The 26,229-nt window shown below is 45.2% G+C and overlaps 1 protein-coding gene across 1 annotated transcript; it reads right to left on the reverse strand.

Annotated features, from left to right (window-relative positions):
- Positions 1-1,228: 1,228 nt before the first annotated feature.
- Positions 1,229-23,611, reverse strand: CYP27C1 (cytochrome P450 family 27 subfamily C member 1). The gene is made up of 9 exons (XM_028101350.1): positions 23,330-23,611; positions 17,323-17,513; positions 15,950-16,149; positions 14,424-14,633; positions 13,071-13,234; positions 9,246-9,412; positions 7,950-8,028; positions 7,279-7,482; positions 1,229-2,723 (listed from the first exon to the last, which is right to left on the reverse strand). Exons 1-9 carry the CDS (start codon positions 23,609-23,611, stop codon positions 2,607-2,609), a joined length of 1,614 nt encoding a protein of 537 aa, XP_027957151.1. The 3' UTR covers positions 1,229-2,606.
- Positions 23,612-26,229: the final 2,618 nt, after the last annotated feature.

The raw sequence follows: 26,229 nt of genomic DNA on the forward strand, positions 1-26,229 counted from the left end.
CCTAATTATCTCTTAAATGTCTCTTTACGAGCGGTTTATTTAAATCTGGATTCAAACCATGTCCAGCATCACGTGTGGTCAATACGTCTCTTAATTCTCTCGTAATCTGCAACAGCCTCCTTCCTCTTTTTCTTTTTCCTTGTCACTTATTTGCTGGAAAAAATGGAATTATTTGTCAGGTAGACTTCACCATATTCTGGATTCTGCTGACTGCATCTGCATGGAGTTTTTTGTTTTGGAGTTTGGGGGTTGTGGTTTTTTTTTTGAAAGCTCTTGTGTATTTTATGATTTTTCCATTTAGGGGTGCCTGGGTGGCTCAGATGGTTAAGCGTCTGCCCTTGGCTCAGGTCATGAACCCAGGGTCCTGGGATGGAGCCCCACATCAGACTTCCAGTTCAGCAGGGAGTCTGCTTCTCCTTCTCCCTCTGCCTCTCCCCCTGCTTGTGCTGTCTCTCTCTTTCTCAAATGAATAAAATCTTTAAAAAACATAATAATTTTTCCATTTAAAGACCACTTTTTTTTTTCATTTCAAAACCATTTTTTTATTTGAGTATAGTCGACACAGTGTTACCTTAGTTTCAGGTGTACAACACCGTGATTCCCCCACTTGATACATTACGTTACACTCACCACACATGTAGCTCGCATCCATCACCATACAACCCATTACAATACCACTGACTGTGTGCGCTGTGCTGGGCCTTACTCCAGTGACTTACTCATCCCATAACTGGAAGCCTGGGCCTCTCTCTCTCCCCTTCACCCATTTTGCCCACACCCTGCCCACTTCCCTCGGGCATCCATCAGTTTGTTCTCTATATTTACAGGTCTGACTCTGCTTTTTGTTGTCATTTGGTTTTTGTTTATAGATTCCACTTATAAGGGAAATCATATGGTATCTGTCCTGGAGTTTTAACATGTCCCTCTATAACTTGTGTTTCCTACAAACTGGTAGTTGATCTACAGACCTCTCCGGTACAATTTCCATTTCTTCGGTAAGAACACCATAGTTGTGCCAGGTGCTTCTTGTTGTGTCACATCAGGAGGCTCCTAAGGTCTGTCTGTCCCTCTCCCCAGGGAGACGGGACCGCAGGCTCGAGTGTTACCATCACCTTCACCACATGCCCATCGCCGGGCGCGGCCCCGCTTCACCAGAGGGGTCGCCTTGCAGAATAAAAGTCACTTTAAGTTGCTGCGTTCATCTCAATACTTTTTAATTTCAGTCACAAACAGAATAAAATTGTAGCTAGCTTATAAAAGTCCATGAACCTCAAAGCAATCCAACATCTTGTCAGTCACTATGACACAATTTCGTATTTAACTGTACATATTTTTACTGTGCTCAGACTAGAGTTATTCTGTCTTCACACGCAGATTTAACGCTGTTACATACTTTAACAAGGATGGTATGTGAAATGGCTATTATTTCTGTTTTATTTAAGGGTTATTTTGCAGCATGACTAAAGTGCGGGGGGAGATGTATGGTATGTATTAGTAGGGAGGTGATTTGGGGGAAGGATTATGTGAAAAGATTTGTGGGATTGAGAAGAAGCGGTTTCAAGCATGACTATGCAGGGAGAATGTTACAAAATGGTGTTCTTTCTTATTAGTGATCAGCAAGTAGCGTGAAAGGCAACAGAGCTTGGTGTGAGTGAACAATCCTGAGGCCCAAGGCGTCCGGTTGGAGCCTTACATAAGCACCAACAGCTGGATCACATTTCCGGTTCAGATATTTAAAATAACACCATGAAGATCAAAATATTATTTTATCTATAGCATGTCCACTTTTATGTTTATTTTTCCTTGAAATAAAAATGTTCTAAAGTTACATGGCTTTCCACAATGCTTGTCTAATTCATTTTTCTCAACTGAGGCAATGAAATTCCACACAGATTTTCTTATACATCTTCTTAGTGTTTATACTCGGTTAGAAAACCCAATATTTCTGGATTTCACAGGAGTTCTATTTTTTATTGATAATTTCTTTCAAACAAAAGCTAATCTTCAACTTCTTTAGGAGTTACTAGAAAAGGAAGCGCCAGTTTGGAGAGAAAAATAAGAATATGGTTCTTTTAATTTTGAGCCCTTCGGCAGGATCTAAATCTTAGGTGCTCAGGATAAAATGTTGACTCTGGTGCTTTCTTCCCATACTCACAGTACTACAGAGACATTCGTAATGTTCCCTCTTCAAATTGGAAACAGTAAGTTGCATTTGCCTCCTGACATAGAGTCCTGGTACAGTATTACAGAACATATATTCAAGCATGGAATTTATAAGTAAACAAACATTTCCTTGCATAAATGCATAGGAGACTATTGAATATCAAGTATAGCACAAGGGTAAGACCGCAGAGGAGACACCAGGATTCAGTGCCCCTCATTTTTAAACAGTCGTTTCTCCAAAGAAAAAACAACACTGGTTTGCAAAAGTCAAATAATCTTTTCAAATTACTCTGCATAAAGATGTACAAGTCTCCCAGAACATGGGGGGCCAGTTTATTACAAAGACAGCCTCTAAAAGGGACGGCTTCCCTCCTCCGCCATCATCAGTAACATTGGAACACCCGGTTTGTGTCAGGAGGCTGGCTGGGTTTAAAAATCCAGGCTCACTTTCTGTTAACAAAACGCACGTGGATGGGCCCCCCTGGCATCAGCAGCCCATGGGTTTTTGCAGGAACGGCTTTAGTCCAAGAGGATGTTTTGATCTCAAAATGTTGAAGCAACTAAGAAGAGAAAGAGAGAGGGGGGATTCAAAATGGGGACAACAGAGGCCTCGCAGTGCTCTGAATGCCCCTCATCTTCCTGCGGTAGCCATGGGTTGCAGGGAACCCAGGAAGTGGGCACGGTGCAGGACACCAATCTCTGGTCAGGGGGATGCAGGGGATGCTGCGGGTCTGAAAGCAGCACTAGGTCCTGCACAGGAGCCCGGCCTGTCCACTGAGCAACTGGGAAGTTCATGTGACAAAGATATGCAGACACAATATTCAAATGACTTCCATTTTCTCAGCCATTTCAAAACTCCAACTCCTCTGCTTCCTCTTCAGGTCGAGGTAGAGAAGTAATCAAAGGAGCAAAGAGAACAGAGGGACAAGTTTTCCCTCCGGCTGGGAACCTGAGGTGACATAGCACAGCACAGCACACTGCTGTTGGCAGGTGAATCACCCAAACAGGCTTCAGTGATTGATGTCCTCAGTTTAAATATTCTCGATCTGTACCTTTGATTCCATTTCTCATTTCTGCGGTTCAAAAGGAGAACCAGCTCTACCATTCAGGGTCAAACTGGAAAGTACCTCAATAGTGAGTTTTAGGGGCGCTGGGTGGCTCAGTCAGTTAAGCGTCTGCCTTCAGCTCAGGTCCTGATCTCAGGGTCCTGGGATCAAGCCCCGAGTCTAACTCCCTGCTCAGCAGGAGAGTCTGCTTCTCTTTCTGCCCCTGCCCCCACTTGTGCTCTCTCTCTCTCTCTCAAATAAATAAAACCTTTAAAAACACACACACAGTGAGTTTTAAAGAGCACCAAAATATCCAACAGCTTAAAGCAATAACCTCTGCCACCAACTGGCCCTGGCCTGATGTTCAAGGTCAGGTTGGCTTAGGGAACTGAAGGCAACCTGCTCTAAAGACCCGTGTCATGGGCACCTGGGTGGCTCAGTCGTTAAGTGTCTGCCTTCGGCTCAAGTCGTGATCCCAGAGTCCTGGGATCGAGCCCCGCATCAGGCTCCCTGCTCAGCGGGAAGCCTGCTTCTCCCTCTCCCACTCCCTCTGCTTGTGTTCCCTCTCTCGCTGTATCTCTCTCTGTCAAATAAATAAATAAAATCTTAAAAAAAAAAAAAAGACCCATGTCAGAGCACACATGTGTTCCTGGTGGGGGTGGAAGGGCCGTGCTCACCAGCACACTAGCTGCTGGCCCCTACTCTGCTGCCCACTGGGTCCAGAATAAAGTCCAGCCTAATGAAGTGTCAGTTTTGGAGAACATATAATGTCACATGGGATCCAAGCTGCCCACCCCCACCCTGCCCCGACTCCCTCTCCAGCCTCGTCCCCCAAGCAAAGCAGCAGGACCCACTGATGGGTCCTCAGGTGGGCTGAGGCTCCAGGGGAGGTCAGGCAGGGGGAAGGGGCAGGGCTGACTGGGGACATATGTTGGACCCCCTCCGTTGTCACATTTCAAGAGCCAAGCTGAATGACCCGTATTTCCGCAGCTCCAACACGTTATAGCATCGAGATAGCTTCAGCAAAACATCTAACCTCTGACCTTCAGTTCTGACTCCACAGAACTGCTTGCACACCCCACATGGCAGGAGAACTCACGTGTAGGTCTCCTCACTTCAAGGCCAACGTGCCACATGGCCTTCATCCCTTTCTGAGTGGGCAACACTATGCTCGCTAAAAAAAAAATCCAAACTACACAGAAAACGTACAAGCAAAAAACAAAGCCCCTCTTGCGCCTCAAGTCCCAACTCCCAAAGAGCTAAAATGTATTTCCTAAAAGTTCTCTGTGTGATACAAATACCCTGTTCCCATTTGACAGTGCTCCATTAATGTCCTTTCCCTTCCCGAAGCCAAAGGCATGTGCCCTGTCCTACTGGGGGAGACTCCATTTATTTGGTTAAGGAAAGCCCGTCCGTTACTACTGTGCTAAGAGATTTTCTTCATTAATGTGTGTGGAATGCTATCAATTCTTTCTGGGGGTGGTCATATATTTTTCCTCCTTCAATTAGCTACTGTGGTAAATGATATCAACAGATGTCCCTGAGGTGGGCCATCCTTGCATTCCTGAATACACCTGATGTGCTGGGGATGCATTTCTGTTTCCTATGCTGCTGGATTTGGTTTACCAATTTCTCATTTAGGATATTTTCCATCTTTGTTAATAAATCAGATTGGCCGGTAGTTTTCCTTTCCCGTATTATCCTCTCCAGGTTTTGAATATTGGGGCTATGCAAGTCTCATAAAAATGAGACTTCCTTTTTCTAGTCTCTGTTTGTATAAGGTGATGATTACCCATTCATGAAGGTTTGATAAAACTTGCAATGAAACTGTCTAGGTCTGGAACATTTGGGAGGCAAATCTTCTTACCACCAACTCCCTGTATTCAGTATCTGAGGTCTATTGTCCTTCGAGTCAATTTGGGCAACCTACGTTTTCTAGTACATTGTGTATTTTATCTAAATCTTCAAATGTATTCGCAAAAAAAAAGCAATTTGTGGTATTTTCTTGATTTAAAAAAATCAACGACTGCATTTTTAGCCATGTCCCCTTTCTCATTCCTAACATGGCTCATTTGTGCCTTCTCTCTCTTTTTTTTTTCCTTGACAATTACAAAAAATGATGCTCCGTTTCTCTATTTGCACAAGTAGAAATGAGGACTCAAGGAAAAACTGCAGCAGGTACATTTGTATGTTAATAGCACCAAACAAACAAAACCCCACCACTGCCACCAAACACCCCGTTTCTGACCCCCTTCCAACGGGAGCACCGGGCAGGGCTGGCCTCTGTGCCCTCAGCTGCCATCTTGCTCTTGTGGTGTCCCTTCTGGTTCTTCAGGCAGCCAGAACGGGGGGGGAGTGGTAAGCTCCACAGCCAACTTTCCGTAGGAAGCGGCCTCTGCCTGTCCTGGATGCAGCTGCAGAATCTATGGAGCCAATGTTATGGAGCATGAGACCTTCCTGAACACCCAAGAGCAGACACTCAGAGCAGGTGCATGGACAACAGCCGCTTCCACTTCTCTGGCACAGACTGTGTCCTCACACACCCAAGAAGTAGGTATTTGGCCCATTTCGTGCATAAGGGAATAGGCTCCGCATGGTTGAGAAACCTGCCTGGAGTGTCGGAACTGCAAACAGTAGAGCTGGGATTTGAGTCCGCTTGCCCCGGAAATGCCATCCACGCCGCACCGAGCTGCCTCTCACGTCAGACGCCGCCGGGACGGGCCAGTGTCCGCAGGGCCCACACCGTCCCCAGGAATGGCTGCACTGGTAGCAACACCACTGAGCCTGGCCAGCAGCCACCGCATCTCAACTGAGGGGGGGATGACCGTTTGACACACTGGTCACCGGGCTTCCTCCCACCTGAGCCACCCAGCTTGAGAGGCGTTCTGCTCCCACGCCTCCTGCTGCGTGCTCTCCGGCTGGGCAGAAGCCCCCTCAACTTCCCAGCTCTCAGAGCCGTCCCCAAGTGCTGACTGTCCAGAATCCCTCTCCACCCCTCCCAGGCTGGCCAGGCTTCCATAGCGCCTCACGCTCTCTCAGGCCATCTGTCATCGAGGTCCTAACCTCTCAGTGTCCTGCTGTAAGCTGCAGGAGAGCACCCCCATGACATGGAGAGAAATGGAGGAAGGAGTCAAGACACCTGGATTGTGCCATGCACCTACCACTCTGTGACCATGGCAAGTGGCTCCAGCTCTCGGAGCCTCAGTTGCCTCCTCAATAAAATGGGGATCCTGGGTCACCAGGTAATCTCTACATTCTTCCAATGCAATGTCAATGGCAGTAGCTCCCAAACCTTGGGCCAAGGTCTTCCACGGCTAAGATATGTTAACAGTACTCTTCCTAAACTTGCAGGGAAACCTGATGAGTAGAATTTTCTCTACTAAAGTGTTTTCTTTTATAAAATTTCCTTCAAACATGATTTAACTTATGCTACAGCACAAACTGAAATACAGTATAGGCAGAAAAGCATCATTTTAATAGTAAGAGATTAAATATAACAAAACCAAGCCTTCCTGCTGTTTCACAACCTAAACAAGTGTGAAAACCACTGCACGGCCTAAGTGGCTGGTTCACACGTCTCTCAGAGTGCAGCCCAGCAATCACTGGCATCAGAACCCCCTGGCAGCCCCATCCCAGACCCACCAAATTCCTATCTCTGTGGTGGCCCAGGAACCTGCATTCTAAGGATCCTCCTAATGCCTTTGCTGTTCCAAAACGTTCGAAGACCACTGGTTTGACACCTTCCCGTTAACTTCTGTTGAGAGCTCCACATGTGATGAAGAGCTGAGCTCTTGGACCCCTGTAGACCCACCACAGCATGCACACCTCCCAGTCCTCAGGCCTCCAAGAGCCCTAACTGCTGCTCCACGGTTCCAAGGAGAAAAGAGGCTCAGTGGGTGGTCAGGGGACCCAAGGGGGTGGCATTTTAAAATATAAAAGGGATTTAACACGAAGCTAGTGCATTTGAGTTCTCCAAATCACATCTCCTTTCCCACCTAAGTCTTGGTCTGGTGGAGCACAGGAAACGAGGTTGAGGCAGAAGGCCGACGTCTGGCCCCCACACGCCTACCTGGATCAAGAGGAGGTGGATCTCCAGCTCTGCGATTCTCTGTCCGATGCAGCTCCGAACCCCGTACCCAAAGGGGATGGACCCAAAGTTGTCAACTCGGTCCAGGCTTCCCTTCCGCAGCCAGCGCTCCGGCCGGAACTCCCTGGGCCGAGGGAAGTTCTCATCCGCATAGGATGTGGCATAGTGGCAGAGGGCCAGCTGGGTCTGAGGACACCATTTGCAACAGAAAAGGAATAAAGAATAGGATCAGGCAAAAGCAGAGCAGAGGCAAGAACCCAGTTGGCCAGTCCCTCCCGAGGTGCTTCTGGCCAGAAGGAGCCACGTAAGGGCCCCCACGGACAGCAGTCCTCCTTCAGTGGATGCCCACCTCTCATGCCACTGCAGCCACTGAGGAGATTCAAGTCCTTCAAACCTCCCCCCTCACCCCGACAACTGCTGTGTCCACCATACCTGAGGGAGGGAGGAGCTACAGAAACATCTGGCTTTGCTTTTGCCAGGGCAATGAGCACCTCCTTGCTTCTAAAGCCCCATCTTCATTATAAAATACATGCAGTAGGAAAGGAACCTATTGATATTTGCTTGGGCTCAAGGACTTCCTAACATACCAACAGATTTCCCACTCAGCCACCATGGCAGAGCCCAAGTCCCCACACCCTGGCAACCAAACTCACGCCTTTGGGAATCAGGTACCCGCCAACGACCAGGTCTTCCTGGGTGACTCGGCCGTTCCCTGGCAGCACTGGAAACAGCCTGGAAAAGAAGCAGGAATGGGGTGGTCACTTTTAAAGTACTTTGCTAAACTTTCAAAAATCTGGTCATTTTGCCATTTTCATTTTTCTAAAACGTAACACGTGGTCCAGTTTCAACTAAGAAATCTCATGAGGATCTTCATGGCTCCTTAGCTTTGGCCAGGGAGTATTCTAAGGTATGGGAAAACAGGTCCCCTAGTCAAAAATGTTTATGAAACACAAAGCAGAGTTTTGAACGTGCTACTGTGTTCCCAGAAGGGATAATCCCAAGTCCGGGAAATTTATGTGCGCATGTGACTCCCTTTATCAAGGAACAGTCCACAGGACTCAGGGGCCCTGGAAACACATGTTGAGAAATGCTCTACTTCAGCTTGTGGACTGTCTCCGAGAAGCAATTCAGAGAAAACGCTGAATAAAACTGCAATCGACAAATACCAGTAAACACATAGCTAGCTTTTTTTCCCCTGAGGTTAAACAACATGCTGTGGATTGAGGATGCACCACAACTTGAAACACCATTATCAAGTTTAAAACAATTATTGTAGAGTACACCATGTTGCCACTTCTACTCTTCTACATGGCAGTTCCTCAACAGAATCCTTGAACCTCAGAATCCTCGAACCTCAAAGGAGGAAGAAATTTCACTGGCCACTTGATCCTACCTCCCACCCAAACCCACCCAAGGCCACCCATATCCCTCACATCCAGGCTTTTCCGAGTGTTGTTAAAGCCCTGTCCAGGAGCGAATAAGTCCATCTGGTGTCGCCAATCCAACTAGCATATCCACACGAGAACCACAGTAAACAGGTTTGGTAATTAACCAAACATCCCAAAATATTTTCCTGATCAATCTATCTTGTTCTGCTTTACTTTCAGAGGAACAGGAACCGTGGAGTACTGATCCAGGAGCATGCCGGGGAGCTTGGTGAACCAAATGACTAAAACAGGTACGATGTCATGGGGTGATGGCTCCAAAAAGCTTTATGAAGAACAACTAATATTTCAGACCCTAAAACAGAACAGCCTGTCTGCTATTCTGACAAGGGCAAAGAGGAAACAGATAGTTATAACTATCTCCTTCCTAAACATTTCGGCCACTGAAGGTTGTTGGCCCATTTGTTTTGGACCCGGTTTTTAAGTCCAAAGCATAAATCATAGTGATAAAGAATCAGAGACTTAAAAGACAGTTTTTGACATGAATTTTGGTGAGCCTTTTACCTCAGCGTTTCCTTCAGCAGAGCTCTGACCAGTGGGACTTTGGGGACGTCAGCTGCAGTTGGGACATGCCTTTCCCCCAAATTCTTAACGATCTCCCGGTACACGGTCTGCTGCACTTCCGGGTGCCACGCGAGAAGGTACACTGCCCAGGATAAGGTGAAGGACGTCTAATAAAGAAACCGGCAGGCACAGGCACGTGGGTGAGTAACACCAGGATTTAAGCAGCAGGCAACGTCGGCCAGGAAGTCACGTGAGCATAAGCACATGTGCAAAGTCATGTCCGTTCAACTCTATCTGAGCACGTTAGGGCTTAGCAAAGCAAAAGCTGATTTTCCCTAAATCATGCCAGAAAAAAAAAAAACAAGTATTTTTGGAAAGTAGCATCAGCTATGTGATTCAATTGCTCTTTCAATGAAGGGGTGCAGAAATTATTTTTGAACCTTTTTGGAACACATAAGAGCAATTCTCTTCGATGGCGTCTAAGAGGACCTAAGGATGCTGGTCAAGCCTGGAAGTGGTGCCGGGAACTTTCTGTGACCTTCTTTGCAAGGGCCATCTGGTTTTTTGCTAGAAACAGAGCCTGCCGGTCAGCCCGGGAACTGTTCAGTCTGGCACTGCGCAGGCCCACGATGGCTGGGCGGGGCCTGCTCTGGCCGCCTCAAGGGGCTGGGGGCGGTATTTGTCCTCCACTGTTTCCATGCTTTTCTCAAGTAAAGCAACCTATAAGGATTTAATAGATCATTTATGCAAAACAGTACCATTTTTTTATACCATGTCTGACTGAAGAATTACATTTCTGGTTATTTAAAATAATTATATCTTATTCTCCCAGGTTCCAAGACTCTCACTACATTTTCCCTATTACCTATGTGACTGTATTTCACTCTCATAAACAAGGAAAGTCCACAGTATAAATGCCTTTTCTTTTACCTAAAAAAAAATCTAAAGTCAGTAGACCATACTGCTATCATTTCCCTGTCATAGATATTATCTGTTTTTAGAGGGCAAGCTCTCCTATAATATATATAATGTTCAAGTTCTTCCTTATAAATGATAAGGAAAAAATTTAGAAATTTCTATTAAAATCACATTTCTGTGGAAAAACCAAATGCAGTATATCCATACAATGGAATACTACAGGCGTACCTTGGAGATATTGTGGGTTGGGTTCCAGACCACCACAATAAAACGAGTATCACAATAAAGCAAGTCAAATGAATAGTTTGCTTTCCTAGTGCAAATAAAAGCTATGTTTACATTACACTGTAACCTATTAAGTATCCAATAGCATTATGTCTAAAACAACAATGTACACACTTTAATTTAAAAATACTTTGTTGCTAAAAAATGCTAACCATCACCTGAGCTTTCAGCAAGTCCTAATCACCCACTGAGCACAGACCAGTGATTCTATTTTTATATGTTATTATAACAAATATAATATATACTTATATATTATATATTATAACAAATATAATGTGTATTATATATTGTTATAGCAAATATAATAATAATGAAAATGTTTGAAATATCATGAGAATTAGCAAAATGTGACATGGAGACACAAAGGGAGCAGATGCTGTTGTAAAAATAGAGCCAATAGACGTGCTCAGTGCAGGGTGGCCACAAACCTTCAATTTGTAAAATAAAAACGACACACTAATCTGCGAAGCACAGTAAAGCGAGGGATGCCTGTACTCCATAATAAAAAAGAATAAACTACTTTGATATGCAACTACATCGGTGAATCCTGAAATCATTTGCTGACTGAATGAAGCTGGATGCAAAATACACACTGAATGATTCCATTCCTATAAATTGCTAGAAAAGTGCGAACTGATGCTCAGCATCAGAAAGCAGATCATCGGTTGCCTGGGGCAGAGAGAGATGGACTGAAATGGGAGTAGGGAAATTCCAGGGGTGGTAGAAATGTTCAGGATCTTGATGGTGGTGGTAGTTTCATAAATGATCGCATGTGTGCTTACCCTGTATCTGCCAACAAGTTATATCAAACTGTACGGTTTAAAAGGATGCAGTTTCTTTTGCTTAAATTATACTGCAATAAAGTTTTTTAAGTAATATTTTAGAAAATGAATATGAATTGTAAGAACGCTTCTGCTGATGTGGCCTCCAGGGGCCTCTGGTAGGAATGGTCCTTTCTGCCCTCCACCTCATGTGATGCTCTTAGTTACCACCAGGGGCCGGGAGGGACAACGCACCCAAATCCGCTTAGAGGCAAGGCCAACCACTCACTCATCCCTTCCCCATTCAAGCAAACCCGCACCACCCACCACATTCACATGACTGATTAGAATTTTCATTGATCACATTGATTTTATTGGTTAGCTTGATACATGTTTTTGTTTTATTGTTGTAGAAGATCCATAAGAATAAGGAGTTTTTACTAAGTTTTTTGCTTTTACATGTTTATGTGACATTATCATAAAAACAATGTCAGCCCTGGGGGAGGGGGTTCTCCCTTTAAACAGAAGGTCTGTGCCTTATTCAAGTTCAGGAAGCACTCCTGTAAAGGAAAAGCTTTGAGGTCATGAGCTTAGTTGTTTAGTTTTGAAAGGCTTTGGAAAGAGTAAAGCACCAGGCAAATCTTAATTATTTCACTCAACTAACTTTTCCTCTACCAAATACTAAAAGCCCAGCCCTGCTTTTTCCTGTTTCACTACTTCTTTTTAGCAAATTTTAAAATTTCTCTGTACATATATCCATATGAATATCATTTTTCACACATGAATAAATGTATCCTATTACACATATGTTTTAGGAGGAAACTTGGCTCCTATCCCCCCACAGCCCTCCATCCCCCAGGCAGGTAACCCATGTTAACAACCCATTGTGCACCCTCCATACTTCCTCCACACTCATAAAATCACATACAGGTACGGACATGCACACAGACGGGCAGGGGCTGGGCCACTGTTTGTTTTACCAACAGGAGCACGGCATACACAGGTTCTGCGCCTTCATTTCTCACTTAACAACAGGGGATGCAATTCCCACCCAGTCCATTGACAGTGCTTTGTTTCATTCAGATATTCATCCTTCCTTGGTCATAGTAGATTATTCATCTGCTACAATAAATCTATTCATCGGGATCTTACTTAAGACTGATAGACATGGGGCGCCTGGGTGGCTCAGTTGGTTAAGCGTCTGCCTTCAGCTCAGGTCATGATCCCAGGGTCCTGGGATTGAGTCCCACTTTGGGCTCTTTGCTCAGTGAAGAGTCTGCCTCTCCCTCTCCATCTGCCTCTCCCCCCAGCTCATGCGCTCTCTCACTCTCTCTCTCTCTGACAAATAAATAAATAAAATCTTAAAAAAAAAAAAAGACTGATAGACACACATATTCATAAGTCGAACTGTTTATTAAACTTTTCTTTCTTTATGCTCTCATTAGCAGGTTTGGGTTTAAAAGTGACGGTGGCTTTATAAAATGAATTAGGGAGTCCTCCATGACCTGCAACACTTTAAATGATAATAAGGTTTCTAACATCTGTGCCTTCTTCATTTTTGATATTATGAAGCAATGGACCAATGCTTGCAAATCGGGAATGATTTTTTAACTTTAAAACACATTGTTACTTTGTGTGCATGATAACTGAATGGGGGTTGCATTTTTTGCAGAATTATGTTTTTACGTTTTAAAATACATGTATATTATTTAAAAGTTAGAGTTTCCTCCTGGAGATGTTCAGCAGCGAAGCAGATGTTCAGTTAGCACCAACACATATGCACATATAAGATTACTTGGAAAGGCCCCCAGCTTCAGCTGTGCTTTGCTTATCAAGAAGAGAGCAAGGCCAAGATGCTCACCGTGTCGACGCCAGCCAGCAGCATCTCTGTGATGTTGGCGTAGATCTCCTCCAGCGTCAGCTCCTGGCTGAGGAAGAGGCATGTGAGCAGCCCCCCACTCACGCTCTCCCCACGGTCCATGTGGCACTGTATGTCCCTCAGCTTGTTGTCAACGTGGATTTGGCCTGTTTGAAAAGAGTTATTTCTTTTGAAATAAGTTTTGGTTGAGAGTAATCTCTTCATCCTCCCAATAACTTAATCTGTGGCCGGTTCCAAAGCTAAATGAAACCCAGGTCGATTTACTGTCAACCTGGGAAGCTCATCCACATGCTTGTTTGTATAAATGAATGAAAAGTTAAAGACAGGGGCACCTGGGTGGCTCAGTCGGTTAGACATCTGCCTTCGGCTCAGGTCACGAGCCCAGGGTCCTGGGATCAAGTCCCATGTCAGGCTCCCTGCTCTGCGGGAAGCCTGCTTCTCCCTCTCCGACCCCCATTCATGCTCTCTCTCGCTATCTCTTTCTTTCTCTCAAATAAATAAATAAAATCTTGAAAAAAAAGTTAAAGACAAGCTAAGCATCTCTTCCTCTCTAAAAATAATGCAGAAGATATTTGCAAATGTTTGCTTTACTCATCAAAAAGCCAAGAAAGCTTTGGAGTAACAAAACTACAGATCCCTTCTTTTTTTTTTTTCCTACTATGTTTCCAGAAGACGGAATGGCGTGAGCATAAAGGCCATGTTACATAAAAAGATAGTGGCACTTTCAATCCATAAGAACTTACATATTCAAATGAATGTTGGCCTTCAAAAGACACTATGGGACACATCTTTCAACGTTAGTGTTGTTCTAAAACCATTGTTCTAACAAACATTTTGCAAATCTTTTTTTTTTTGGAAATTCTTGGTTAGCTATGTAGGGAAACAAATGTCGCTTTGCTGGGTTTGAACACAGTACTGTTTCCTCATTTGTTTTGCCAGAGGAATTTGTCTCTTTCCAAAAAGCTGCAAATGAGAATGTTCGAGTGAAAGTGCACAGGCCCAAAACGCTGTCTGCATCTCAAGCACTGACAGAATTATTGGACCAAAGTCATCATCTCCCTTAGACATTTACTTGCATAAATCACCGTTAGCATGTTTGTCACAATAAAAAGAATTAAAAAATGAGAAATCGGTCGTGTTGCTCATAGTGGCAACCCACATGCATCTCGTCATTTGAGAAGCCGAGCCAAATCCCGGGTCCAAGTAAAAACATGCAACTGCATCAGGCCACCCTCCGGAACGTCACCCCTCTGGCAGCATGAGCATCAGATGCACCACGAGCCGCGCAGTTGTGTCAACTGGTGAGACAACAGGTGCCCCTCATTCTTCTCTTACTGAATTTGAAGAGTCCGTCCCAGGACCTGCAGAACTCCCGCCAGGGTTTCGGAATGAAGGGGCGCAGCCACCTGGGGATGGCGCCCGCGTACATGGAGGTCTTGAACGTGCTGAACATGAGCCCCAGAGCCTCGATGTAGTCCACGGTGGGCTGTGGGACGCTGGTCTCCAGGCAGCCCAGGCGGCTCTCATAAAGGATGGTGGCCACCCCTGCACAGGAGACAGAGTTTAAAACCCTCTTCTTCTCCATTACTCACAGTATCAACATGCAATATCTAGCCATAAAAGTAAGTTGCAAAAGCAATCGAGGCACCTTCCTCCAGCAAGGTTCTGTTTTATCACCAGAGATTTTCTCTACTAGGTCCTGAGCTACAGGGCTCTAAGTATTCAATGCTGATGGAAAACAGGTCAGCAGGTCATTCCTTCTGCCTGGCAGGGCTCAACCGCATCACACCCCCTCCCTCCCTCCCTTCCCAAGGGTTTGTTCAAGACCCAGGATGCAAAGTCCTAACCTTTTGGTCACTTGCCCAATGTTGGGGAATTGAAAGGTGGCTCCTCTGGGCCATGAAGTGGGGAGCCCCAGAGAGCCTCAGGAGCAGAGGAAACAGCTTCAGTGAATCAGGAAAAAGCAGGATTTTTCGCTGTGTTTACAACTCATCTCTCTGTTGATTTCGTTACTTTGTTCAGGGAGCATTAATATAACTTTAAAAAGTTAACTTAAAATTTAAATTTGAAATAAGGTAAACTCACTTTTAAAAAAGGAGAAGCCTGAAAGAAGGTCCTTGGGAAAAAGCAAAGTACAAAACAAGATGTTTGGTTCACTACTGTTTTGTTTTGTTTTGTTTTTCAAGTAAAAGGTAGGGACACCTGTCGGCTCAGTCGGTTAAGCCTCTGCCTTCGGCTCAGGTCATGATCCCAGGGTCCTGGGATGGAGCCCCACATCGGGCTCCCCGCTCAGCGGGGAGCCTGCTTCTCCCTCTGCCTGCCACTCCCCCTGCTTGTGCTCTGTCTCTCTCTCCTCCTCTGACCAAAAAAGAATATTTACATGTATCCCTTAAAGAAACTGGTGACCTCCCTGGGTCAGGAGAGAGGGAGAGGGCGGGGACTTTTCAATGACTACCTTTGGGGTTTGATTTTGACTTTAGGACATGGATGGGAATGTCCTACCCATCCCACATGAATTTTAAAAGCTAGAATGACTGTGGTAGAGGCCCTCTAAACTTCTGTTTGCTACAAACTGTGCTAAAGCAAAATGTGCAGGAATTAGGAGCACGATTCTTGAGTTAAAAAGACCTGGATTTGAAACTAAGTTTCTGCCACTAAAAATGGAGGCAGGTTTTCAGTTTCCCCACTTGTAAACCAGTGGTGGTGGTACACCCGGCTAAGTTAGCACTGTGAGGGCTACGGGTGTGTATGTGCGGGGCTCAGCACAGTGCCTGCTGGGGACACAGGGCATGCCCAGTGGATGAGAACTATCATTTTGGGCAAATGTCCTGTCTTCCATCTACCTCCTGACTTCGCCTCACCTTCCATTGAATATTTGAAGAAAAGGTCATTGACATTGGTCACAGTTTCTCCATCTTCTGCCTGGCTCTTGAGGATGTAGATTCTTTTAATTAAATCAGCAATAACTTGGTTGATTTCTCCTGAAAAAATGGCCACATCTCTTGGTTTCAGAATTCTTTGTCTCAATACACGTCTCATCTTGAGCCACTGTTCACCCTCCCTAGAAAAGTAAAGTGAGTTTCAAATAATCTTACTTCCATTGACATTCTGGAAAAGAACTCAGGGAACCTCTGAGAGTTTCCCCAGCAATAAAAAAGCCAACAAGGTCTGCCGATCCAAATGGAATTAAGATACTGTGTAGGGAGAGGAGAGTAATTTCAGCCTTGCTGTCTGTTCCCCTTGAAGCAAACTTTAAGGGGAAAAACTGCCCCTGGGAATCATCTTTATGAAAGTAATATGATTTCCTTTGAAAAACCTTGCAAAACTGTTATAATAATGAGACACGAGGCTGTTGTGATTAGCAAAAGAGAAAAAGGTTTATGTGTATGAACTCCTGAACCCTGAGTTCTGAACTGAGCTCCTGGGCGGAGAGTGGATAGTGGATGCCAAGCCGCAGGTGATGGTGCAGAGAGCAAAGAGCTTTTGCAGCATTTGGTCACTCCCCTCCGGGGCTGGACCAATGGGGAGGAGGTGTTTGATTATTTCCCTCAGAGCAGAAGTTGAGGGACTCTGGTGATATCCAGTCCCAGCTTTTATTTACCTCATCTGAGAATCCTATGGTTGTATTTCTCCCCAGTTCATGCATAGAGTATATATATATAATACATATATATTATCACAATAAATAAAATCACAATAAAATTTCTAAACCAAAGGGATTTGGACCAGGGGATACACAGATGCTCTGTGTTCTCCTTCCTGCCTAGGACTGTGCTGATTAGCTCTTAGGGGCACAGAGGTGTCGGTGAGCCTTGTTTACAAATAATAATCATAGCCTGTTATGAGACGGGAACAGCATCACATAGCGATCCATGCAGGAAGGATCTTAGCCCCTGTTCAGTACCTCCTAAAGCAGCTGCTTGCCTCCTTCCCTGCCCACAGATCAGCTCTGTGATCCCCCCCTCCCTTGGTTGTCACTGAGAGGACACCTACAGCCTCCGAGCACTGCTTGAGAAACAATTCCTCCCCTCTCCCAAGCTAGTGTGACCCGCACTAATCTCTTCCCAGAGGAGAAGGGACAAGGCCCTCAGCACCAGTATTTAGGAGATCATGCAAAGAGGCTATTTTGACACTACTCCACTGGGAGTTGTACAGTTTACTAAAGACTGGTTTTCAGAGCCCAGCCTCCAGGCAGGGGTCCCCCGACGATGGTCCCCCCAGGCCACATACTCACGCTGAGATGAGCCCGGTGGATCTCCCTCGTAAGTGTCGGTACTCCTGCCAGGACCCCATGTCGGCTCTCTGGGGCGCGGCCCCCTCTGCCCGGAGCACCTGAGCCACCATGTCTCGGTCTGCAATAGATACTACAGACTGAAGACCAAAGTGAGACTTGAAGATTTTTCCATATTCCTGTGTGTGCTTCTGCTGCAATACCATGGAGAAACCAAAAAAGGAAAAAATACAGATATGATATACCTTTGACATAAACATTTCTATGTGTTAGGGGAGAGAAAATTGGGGCAGAGGAAAGCTCTACATTATACAGAGCTGAATCAGAGTTGTAACTTTACATATTCCTGAGATAAATGTAATTTCACGTCATTAACCATATTCACATAAGTTTTCTTATTCTTTAGAGCTATGTTTTTAACAATACTTAGCTGTGTGGAGCAACAGGAGAGAAATATCATTATGGATGGGAATGAACTGCAGAGCCTTCAATGGCCTGAGCCAAAAAGACTGTGCCAGCCCCTGACCCAGACCCTCAGCAGCTCTGCCACCCTGTTCTGCAGAGAGAGCGCCCTCTGCAGGCAATCTGTAATGAACCTGTAAAAATGGATCCCTGCAAGAAAATGAAAGGGCATCCAGATTTGAAAGAGAGAAGTAAAGCTACCTTTAATCAGAGATGACATGATCTCCCATACAGAAAATTCTAAGGAATCCACTAGAAAACTATCTGAACTAATAAGTTCAGCAAGCTTGCATGATATAAGATCAATATGCAAAAGTCAGTTGTATTTCCATACACTAGCAATGAACAATCCAAAAAGAAAAGTAAGAAAACAATTCCATTTATAATAGCATCAAAAACAATAAAATGCTTAGGAATAAATTTAACAAAAAAAGTGCAAAACTTCTACTTTGAAAGCCATAAGAGATCATTGAAAGAAATTAAAGGAGACCTAAATAAATGGAAAGCTATCCCATGTTCATGGGTTGAAGGCTTAATATTATTAAGATGGGAATACTCCCCAGATTGACCCATAGATTCAACATAATCTCTATCAGAATTTCTGTTGACCTCTTTGTAGAAAATTGACAAGCTTAAAATGGAAATGCAAGGGACCAAGAATAGCAAAACAACCCTGAAAAAAAAGAAGAGCAAAGTTGAAGGCTTCCTTTTTCTCTATTTCAAACTTGCTACAAAAGCAACAGTAATGAAGACAATGTAGTACTGACATGAGGATAGACATCTAAACCACTGGAGTAGAATTGAGAATTCAGAAATAAACCCGTACATCTCTGGTCAATTGATTTTCAACAAGGGTGCCAGTGCCAAGACAATTAAATAGGGGAAGAATAGTCTCTTCAACAAATGGTGCTGGGACAAATGGGTATCTACAGGCAAAGAATGAACTTATACCCTTCTCTCATACCAGATATAAATATTACCTCAAAAGGGCTCAAGTCCTAAATGTAAGAGCCAAAACCATAAAATTCTTAGAAGAAAAGATAGGGGTAAATCTTCATGACCTTGAATTTGGCAATGGTGTCTTAAGATATAATACCAAAACCACAAACAACAAAAGAAAAAGTAGATAATTGGACTTCATCAAAATTTAAAACTTTGGTGTTTCAAAGGACACTATAAAGAAAGTAAAGGGTAATCCCCAGAATTGAGAAAATATTTGCAAAGCACATATCTGATAAGGGACTTGTATGTAAAACATATAAAGAACTATGACAACTCAATAAAACAATGAACCAATTAAAGACTGGGCAATTATTTGAATGGACATTTCTCCAAAGAAGATATACAAATGGATAATAAGCAGATGAAAAGAAGCTCGACATCATTAGTCATCAGGGAAATGCAAATCATAGTCACAATGAGATGCCACTTCACACCCACTAGAATGGTTGTAATCAAAAGGATAGGTAATCACAAGCCCTGGCAAGAATGTGGAGGAATCACAACCTCTTACATTTGCTGGCTGGAATGTACATACTGCAGCCACTTTGATAAACAGTCTGGCAGATTCTCAAAAGGTTAAATTCGAGTTACTATTTGACCCTGAAATTCCACTCCTAGATATATATCCAAAGAAATGAGAACATATGTCTATACAAAAATAAACTTATACTGAACGTTCATAGCTGCATTTTTCACAATTAGGAAAAAGGTGGAAACAATCCACATGTCTGTCAACTGATGAATGGACAAGCAAAATGTAGAATGTCCCTTACACTGGAATATTATTTGCCCATAAAAAGAAATGAGGCACTGGTACCCACCACAACATAGATGAACCTTGAAAATGTGATGCTCAGTGAAAGAAACCAGACACAAAAGACCACATGTTATGATTCCAGTTATATGAAATGTCCAGAATAGGCCAGTCTACAAAGACAAAAAGTAAATTAGTGGTTGCTTATGGCTGGGGGGGATGGAGAGTTGGGGAGTGACAGCTAAGTGAAACAATATGGGGTTTCTTTTTAAAGTTATGAAGATGTTCTGGGGTGCCTGGGTGTCTCAGTCATTAAGCATCTGCCTTCAGCTCAGGTCATGATCCCGGGGTCCTGGGATCGAGGCCCTCATCAGGCTCCCTGCTCGGCGGGAAGACTGCTTCTCCCTCCTCCACTCCCCCTGCTTGTGTTCCCTCTCTCGCTGTCTCTCTCTCTGTGTCAAATAAATAAATAAAATCTTTAAAAAAATGAATAAATAATAAAAAATAAATAAAGTTATGAAATGTTCTAAGGTTAAGTGGGGTGACTGTCATATGGTATGTGATAATAGCTCTAGTACCAAAAAACAAAGAGAAATCACAATAAATGTAAATGGGTTAAATAAATAAATGAGAGAGAGAGAAAGTACCCTTCAGCCTGGCTCAGCATGGCAGAGCCAGGTCTGAGCATATGGGGAAAATGACTGTCTCTCTTTGGTATCTGTCAACATTTCTCATCACCCCAATTCTCAACCTCAAAAATAGCAGGCCAGAGAGTCCATTGTCTCTCCATTCTTCCTTCTACTCCTCAGGTAGAAGATACTCACTTCCTTATCAACCTGGGTGAAGTCCTCCCACCCAGAGATAAAAACACTCAGCCTCAACTGGAAGGTGTTCCTCTGGGTCTCTGAATGGGAGCCATGGATGAGATGACTGTTAATAGCCAACTACTGGGAAATGGGTCACTCTCCAGGCAAATCCAGCTACTGAACAGGCACCATCAGCACTAAGGAGCAACTGACCAGGCACAAGAAAGAACAAGATGGATGACCCAGATAGTGTACAGCACTTTTTTGCTAGTGGACCACAGAACAGTACAGTCAGTCCTGGTACTTAGAATTTGCATAGACATTAAGAGCACAGACCCTGGAGTTTAAATCTTAGCTCAGTGTGTACTAGCTAGGCAACCTTACCCACTGCACTTCAGTTTCCTCACCTGTGAAATGGACAAATAACAGAACTTCTCTCACGTGTAGGACTAGAACTGTGCCTGGCACGTGAAAAAAGTTCTAGAAGTGTTCATTATTAGTATTTACATGTTATGATTATAGCTTACAAAGCCCCTCCACAGCCCTAATCTCATTTGATCACATAATAACTTGTGAGATGGATGAGGATTGTCAGACTCCTGCACAGACAAAGAAAATGAGGTCCAGAGAGAATAAGTGATTAGCCAAGACTCCACAGGTGCACGTAGAGGCCAGCATTTGAACACAGGGCCCTCCTGCTCTGTCACATCTGAAACAGCCTCTAGCAACACAGGCTAGGATGTTGCTCTGTCACTAATTAGCTGCGTGACCTCGGGCAAGTCACTCAACCAACACTTGGGTCTTTTCCACCTGTACAGGAAAGACTTGAACCATACAGATGACTGGCAAGCTAACACTGTGTGATCACAAGTCTAATAAAGTATACTGGACGTAATGGTAACAGAGTAACTGTCTTCCTCCTACAAGGGCCTCAGGAGCAACCTGGAGAGCAGGGCAGAGGTTTTTACTTCTAGTAAAACTTCTAGCTTATTCAGTCTAGAGCAACCTGCAGTGGGGTAACCCAAGGCCATAAAGCACTCCCTGGGGTCCTCAGAGGGGTTGCAGGAGGATTCCTGCTCTTGTAAATGAGTGCTATTTGGAGAATAAAGGAAAAGGGGAGCCCAGAAGGACAACGGAGCTGGGAACAGTTGGGGCCTGTCTACTGTGTTTTGAGAAAGCACAGGTGAGTCAGTTCCGTGACTGTCCTCTGGCAGGTGTGTGCCACCACTCAGGACCATCACGGTGATAGGTGTAGTCTGAGCCTTGGGCAGGAGGGCTGCGTGTAGGGTGATGGCAGGAAGCAGGGCAGATGCAGGGAAAATGCCCCTCTGAACTGAGACACTTTCTGGTGGTGGAGAGGTGGCTCTCTAGGCCGCTCCTGCTAGAGATGCAGGTTTTAACAGCAGTCAGCTTCTCAAAGAAACCTGTGCTGTGGAACCAACTGTGGGCTTATGCTGTGAGGATAAAAGCAGATGGCAACAGAAGGGGATAAAAGTAAAAAAAAATAAATAAACAAATTAAAATTAAAAAAAAGAAAAATATCAAACTGTACTGACTTGTCCACAATCAATAACAAAACGTGTTTTTCCCCATTTGAAAACTATCACACCCTGATATCTTATGTCCAGATTCCACAGGGAAAAGAAAGAAAATCCTTTTTGACCCCTAGAAGCATGTCAGGCGAAAACTGTGTAGGGTTGGTGTGGGGATGGAGAGGAGGGTCTGGAATTTCAAATTAAACCTTCTCCTGAGTTCTGTTTTTTCTCCCAATGAGGTTTCTGCTTCTCCAGCCCAATCAGGGCTTCTGCATCAGGTATGTTTCTTGGTTGAGGGAACGAACGAATGACCATGACCGCAGACCAGGTGGGTGGTCACGGAAGGCTTCCTCGGAGAAGTGCTTTGAAGGATGGTTTTGAACAAAAGTAAGTGGGACGGGGGTGGGGGGAGGGTGTTCTTGGAAGCGGTTAGAAGGCCCAGATCCCAGAAAGAAGTGTGCGCTGGGGTGGGAGTCCTGAGGAAATGAAGAAGTCAAGTAAGGAAGCAGCTGCAAGAGCGAGAGGAAAGGAGATCCCATGACCCTTGCAGGTGGAGGGTCCCACCTTGCAATGAAAGGCGCAATTTGGGATGGGGAAAAGAAGGGCAAAACTCAGGGTCGCGATGAGAAACTGTAGGCTGACGTGTCCCAAAACTCCCACAGGTTGTTGGAACGACTGGGTTCTAACTAGGTCCCTGCCCGAGTCCTGGCTTGCAGCCGAGGTTCATTTACATTCGTGTGGCGGCCTCATCGTTTGGAGGCTAAGCAACCTGTGGCCTCCGAACCTCAGATGTTTGGAGGAGGGGGCGTGTTTGTTTTCCATTTATAAAACACAAGCAAAAAGGACCAGAAAGGGACGCAACATGACCTCGGCCGGCCGTGTAGACACGGTGCTCTGGAGAGCTCAGAGCAGCTCGCAGCGCTCCCGGGCCGGGCCCCCGACGCCCCCGCGAGAGAAGGAGCTCTTCTGGGGCCCCCTCGGGGCCATCCCGGGACTGAACCGCAACTCCCTCCGCTGGGCTCCGCAAGCCTCCTCCCGCGGGGGTCCACCCTGAGCGGGACCTCCTACCTGGGGACAGCTCCCCGGCACCCCTCCTCGGGCTCATTCCCCAGAGCCCTCTCCCCGCCTCGCCCAGCCCGGAGACCCCGCCCTGGCGCCCTTCCTTGAAGCCCCTTTCTTGGCGCCCCCTGCCCGGCGTCCCCTCCCCGGCATCCGCTGCCCGGTGCCTCCTTCTTGGGGTCCCTCCCGGGCGACCCTCCTTAACGTCCCCTTCCCGGCCGGGCTTGGCGCCCCCTCCCCGGCGTCCCCCTCCCGGTGCCCCCTCCCTGGAGTTCCTTCGGGCACCCTCCGCGGCGCCTCCTTCCGGACGCCCTCCGGCGAGCGCGAGGCCTCCGCGCTCAGAGGAACAGTCCCCTGGCCCGCTCCCCTCCCGGCCGGGCGCGCGCTGCTACCTGGATCTCGTGGATGCGGCTGAAGCCGTCCTTCCAGAAGAACTCCACCAGGTTGGCGAGGGTGCGGGGCCCCGGCATGGCGGCGAGGCTGCGGGGCCCTTCGGCCCGGCCCCCGGCCCGCGGCGCTCCCGGCCTCCCCACTCCTTTGTCCTCGGCCCGCGTCCCCGCCGGCAGCCGGGCGCCCTCGGGCCGGGAGGGCCGCGAAACCCCGGCGCTCAGGAACCCGCCTCGCCCGGCCGCCGGGCTCACTCGGGCGTTCAGGATTCGCGCCAGGAGAGCCATTGCAGCCATTTGGGTTGGTTGGTTGGTCGAAGCAATTGTTTTGTTTGGGGAGATGCTGCCCTTTGGGGTTGGTTGCTCTTTGCTTCAATGTGTTCGAGCAGCGCTTCTTTGAACTCATACCGCCTGGGCATCAGTTTACACAGACCATTATTAAAGGCTCCCTCCCCTAAGGCTGGAAAAAAAAGAGGCTGCAAGAGAATGAGGCGGTTAGCTTTTCTTCACATCACATTAATTCACCACTTAAGCGTTGTTCGAAACCACAAAATTTTAAGTTCAACCCCACTTCTGACCATGGCCCAAAAAAAAAAGAAAAAGAAAAAGAAAAGTCTACTGGAATTTTCAAAAGTATTTTCTTCCTTAAAACTTACTGTGGAGGGGCGCCTGGGTGGCTCAGTCGTTAAGCGTCTGCCTTCGGCTCAGGTTATGATCCCAGGGTCCTGGGATCGAGTCCCGCATCGGGCTCTCTGCTCCGCGGGAAGCCTGCTTCTCCCTCTCCCACTCCCCCTGCTTGTGTTCCCTCTCTCGCTGTGTGTCTCTCTCTCTGTCAAATAAAGAAATAAAATCTTTTAAAAAAAATTACTATTGAGAGTACACCCAAAAAATTTAATTCACTATATATATATATATATGTTTTAGAAACTGCTCTTCATGATTTCAAGCTATACAGTTATAATTCAACATGCAAAAATGTTAGATGATTTGTGCATGTAGTTCGTGATATTGTAAAATGGCCACATTATTATTTTACCACAAGTTTCCATAAGGATAATTTTGCAGTCTCCGTTTGGCTTTCATGAGTCTGCTGGATTTTATGCCGGCTCACCACTGCAAGTAGTGAGGAAGTGTGGTGCTTGAACATTGGCTTGCGTATTTGGCAAGTTTCTGGTGTCTCTCAAGGATCACAAGGATTGGTCCTGTTAAATGCAACGCTTAGAGAAAGGAACACACCTACACGGGAAAGTGAGGAGAGGATCTTGCCAGAATAGGTTCAGAGCCCAGTGCCTTGTTGCAGAGAGGAAGTCGGCCACTGAGGGAGGGACTTGGCATGGGAAGAGCAAGAAGTGTGTCATCTGGTTTCAGGAAGGGAGCCCAGATTCTGAATGAGCAGTTCAACAACTTACCTTGAAAACTGAGAACATTGCTTAAAGATTTCTACAGTTTGCACTCGTGCAGCTGAAGGAGAAAAAACACACATGCACACACAAACTACAAACACCAAGTATTGTTATTAAACAAAACTAGATATATTTTTTGATTAATAGTTTATGCCTTTACAGCTCTGTTAAATCTACACTGGGCTTATAATAATTGTAAGTATGTAAGTGAAGCAAAGATGGCCACAGTTATTCAATTTCTAGAACTTACTAAGAAGTACTCAGCAACTCTTATTTATAAAGCATTGTAGCTGCAAGGGATTCAAAGAGTAAGCCATTGAACCTGCCTGTGAGGGCTCATAACCTATAAGAGGAATACAACAGGCACACAAATCCAAGCGGGATTACCATCAGTGTCATAAAGCTGGTACAGAATATGACTGGATTTTGTGGGAAGGAGTGATCACACCTACTTGAAGGGCTGGTGCAGAAGAAAGACCTCCCAAGAGAAGTCACATTTTCGGCAAGGTTTGAAGACCGGGCTCAATTTCAGTAATCAGAAGTGGGGCAGCGGTTGTTCGGGGAGAGTATGAAGAATGGCACAATGACTTTGTTTTGAGAGACTTTTTTTAAGTATTTCTGAGGGTTACTGGTCCTCCAGAACAAAGATTTCATTAAAGGGACCTTACATAGAAAAAGGCAATTCAGTCCATTCTAGACAAGAAACTGTTAAATATAGATTTATATATAAAGTGATTTGGGGAGCCTCGGTGGCTCAGTCGGTTAAGCGTCTGCCTTGGGCTCAGGTCATGATCCCGGGGTCCTGGGATCGAGTCCTGCATCGGGCTCCCTGCTTCTCCCCCCACTCATGCTCGCTCTCTCACTCTCAAATAAATAAAATGTGTTTAAAAAAATAAAGTGATTTAAAACATGGCTACATCTTTATTAGGGCTAACTAAGAAAAAGCCTGTGGTTGAAGACAGGAAGGTAGAGGGGAGTAAAAGAATACAGAAAAAGACAAGAAGAAAGATTTGATCATGTGCAGAAACAGGTCTTCAGGGAGCACTCTTGCTCGCCTATGTCTTAGGATGTCATCTCTGGTGATGTCTAAAGCTTGTTCCATAATTGTGGATACAGATAAAGTTAACAGTTCTTCATATTTGCCTCAAGCCCTAATGAAACTGAGCCAAAGGCTATTTTAGAATCTCAGTACAGTGGTATAAATTATCAATCTGAAATTCTGCAATAGAATAGTATATTGTTTTCTTTTTTTTCCTGTTTGCTTATTACAGTTTTGTAGCTCATTATTATTATTAGTGGAAAATGTATATAACACCAGAAATAGAATAAATCGTTCTGATTGGGAGACTTTCTTTCACTCTAACCTAAATAAATAAATAAATAAAAATTATAAAGTAACTATTACTTTGGTCTTTGTGCAGTTTTTTTTCAGTGAATATTGCTTTTATAATAAAAAATAGTTTATTTGAAATAAATGATTCTCATAGTTATGGGGAAGTTTAA

This window comes from Eumetopias jubatus, unplaced genomic scaffold, assembly GCF_037043125.1.
Source record: "Eumetopias jubatus isolate StellerSeaLion01/CBP00866 unplaced genomic scaffold, mEumJub1_p1.0 scaffold_3, whole genome shotgun sequence".
In the NCBI taxonomy this organism is placed as follows: Eukaryota; Metazoa; Chordata; class Mammalia; order Carnivora; family Otariidae; genus Eumetopias; species Eumetopias jubatus.

Coding starts and splice junctions, on each gene's coding strand:
- CYP27C1 (XM_028101350.1), bottom strand. CDS start 23,611: ATGGCTCTCCTGGCGCGAATCCTGAACGCCCGAGTGAGCCCGGCGGCC. Junction 17,514..23,329: donor GCCGCATCCACGAGATCCAG/GTAGCAGCGCGC, acceptor ATGGTATTGCAG/CAGAAGCACACACAGGAATA. Junction 2,724..7,278: donor TCCACCTCCTCTTGATCCAG/GTAGGCGTGTGG, acceptor TTCTCTTCTTAG/TTGCTTCAACATTTTGAGAT.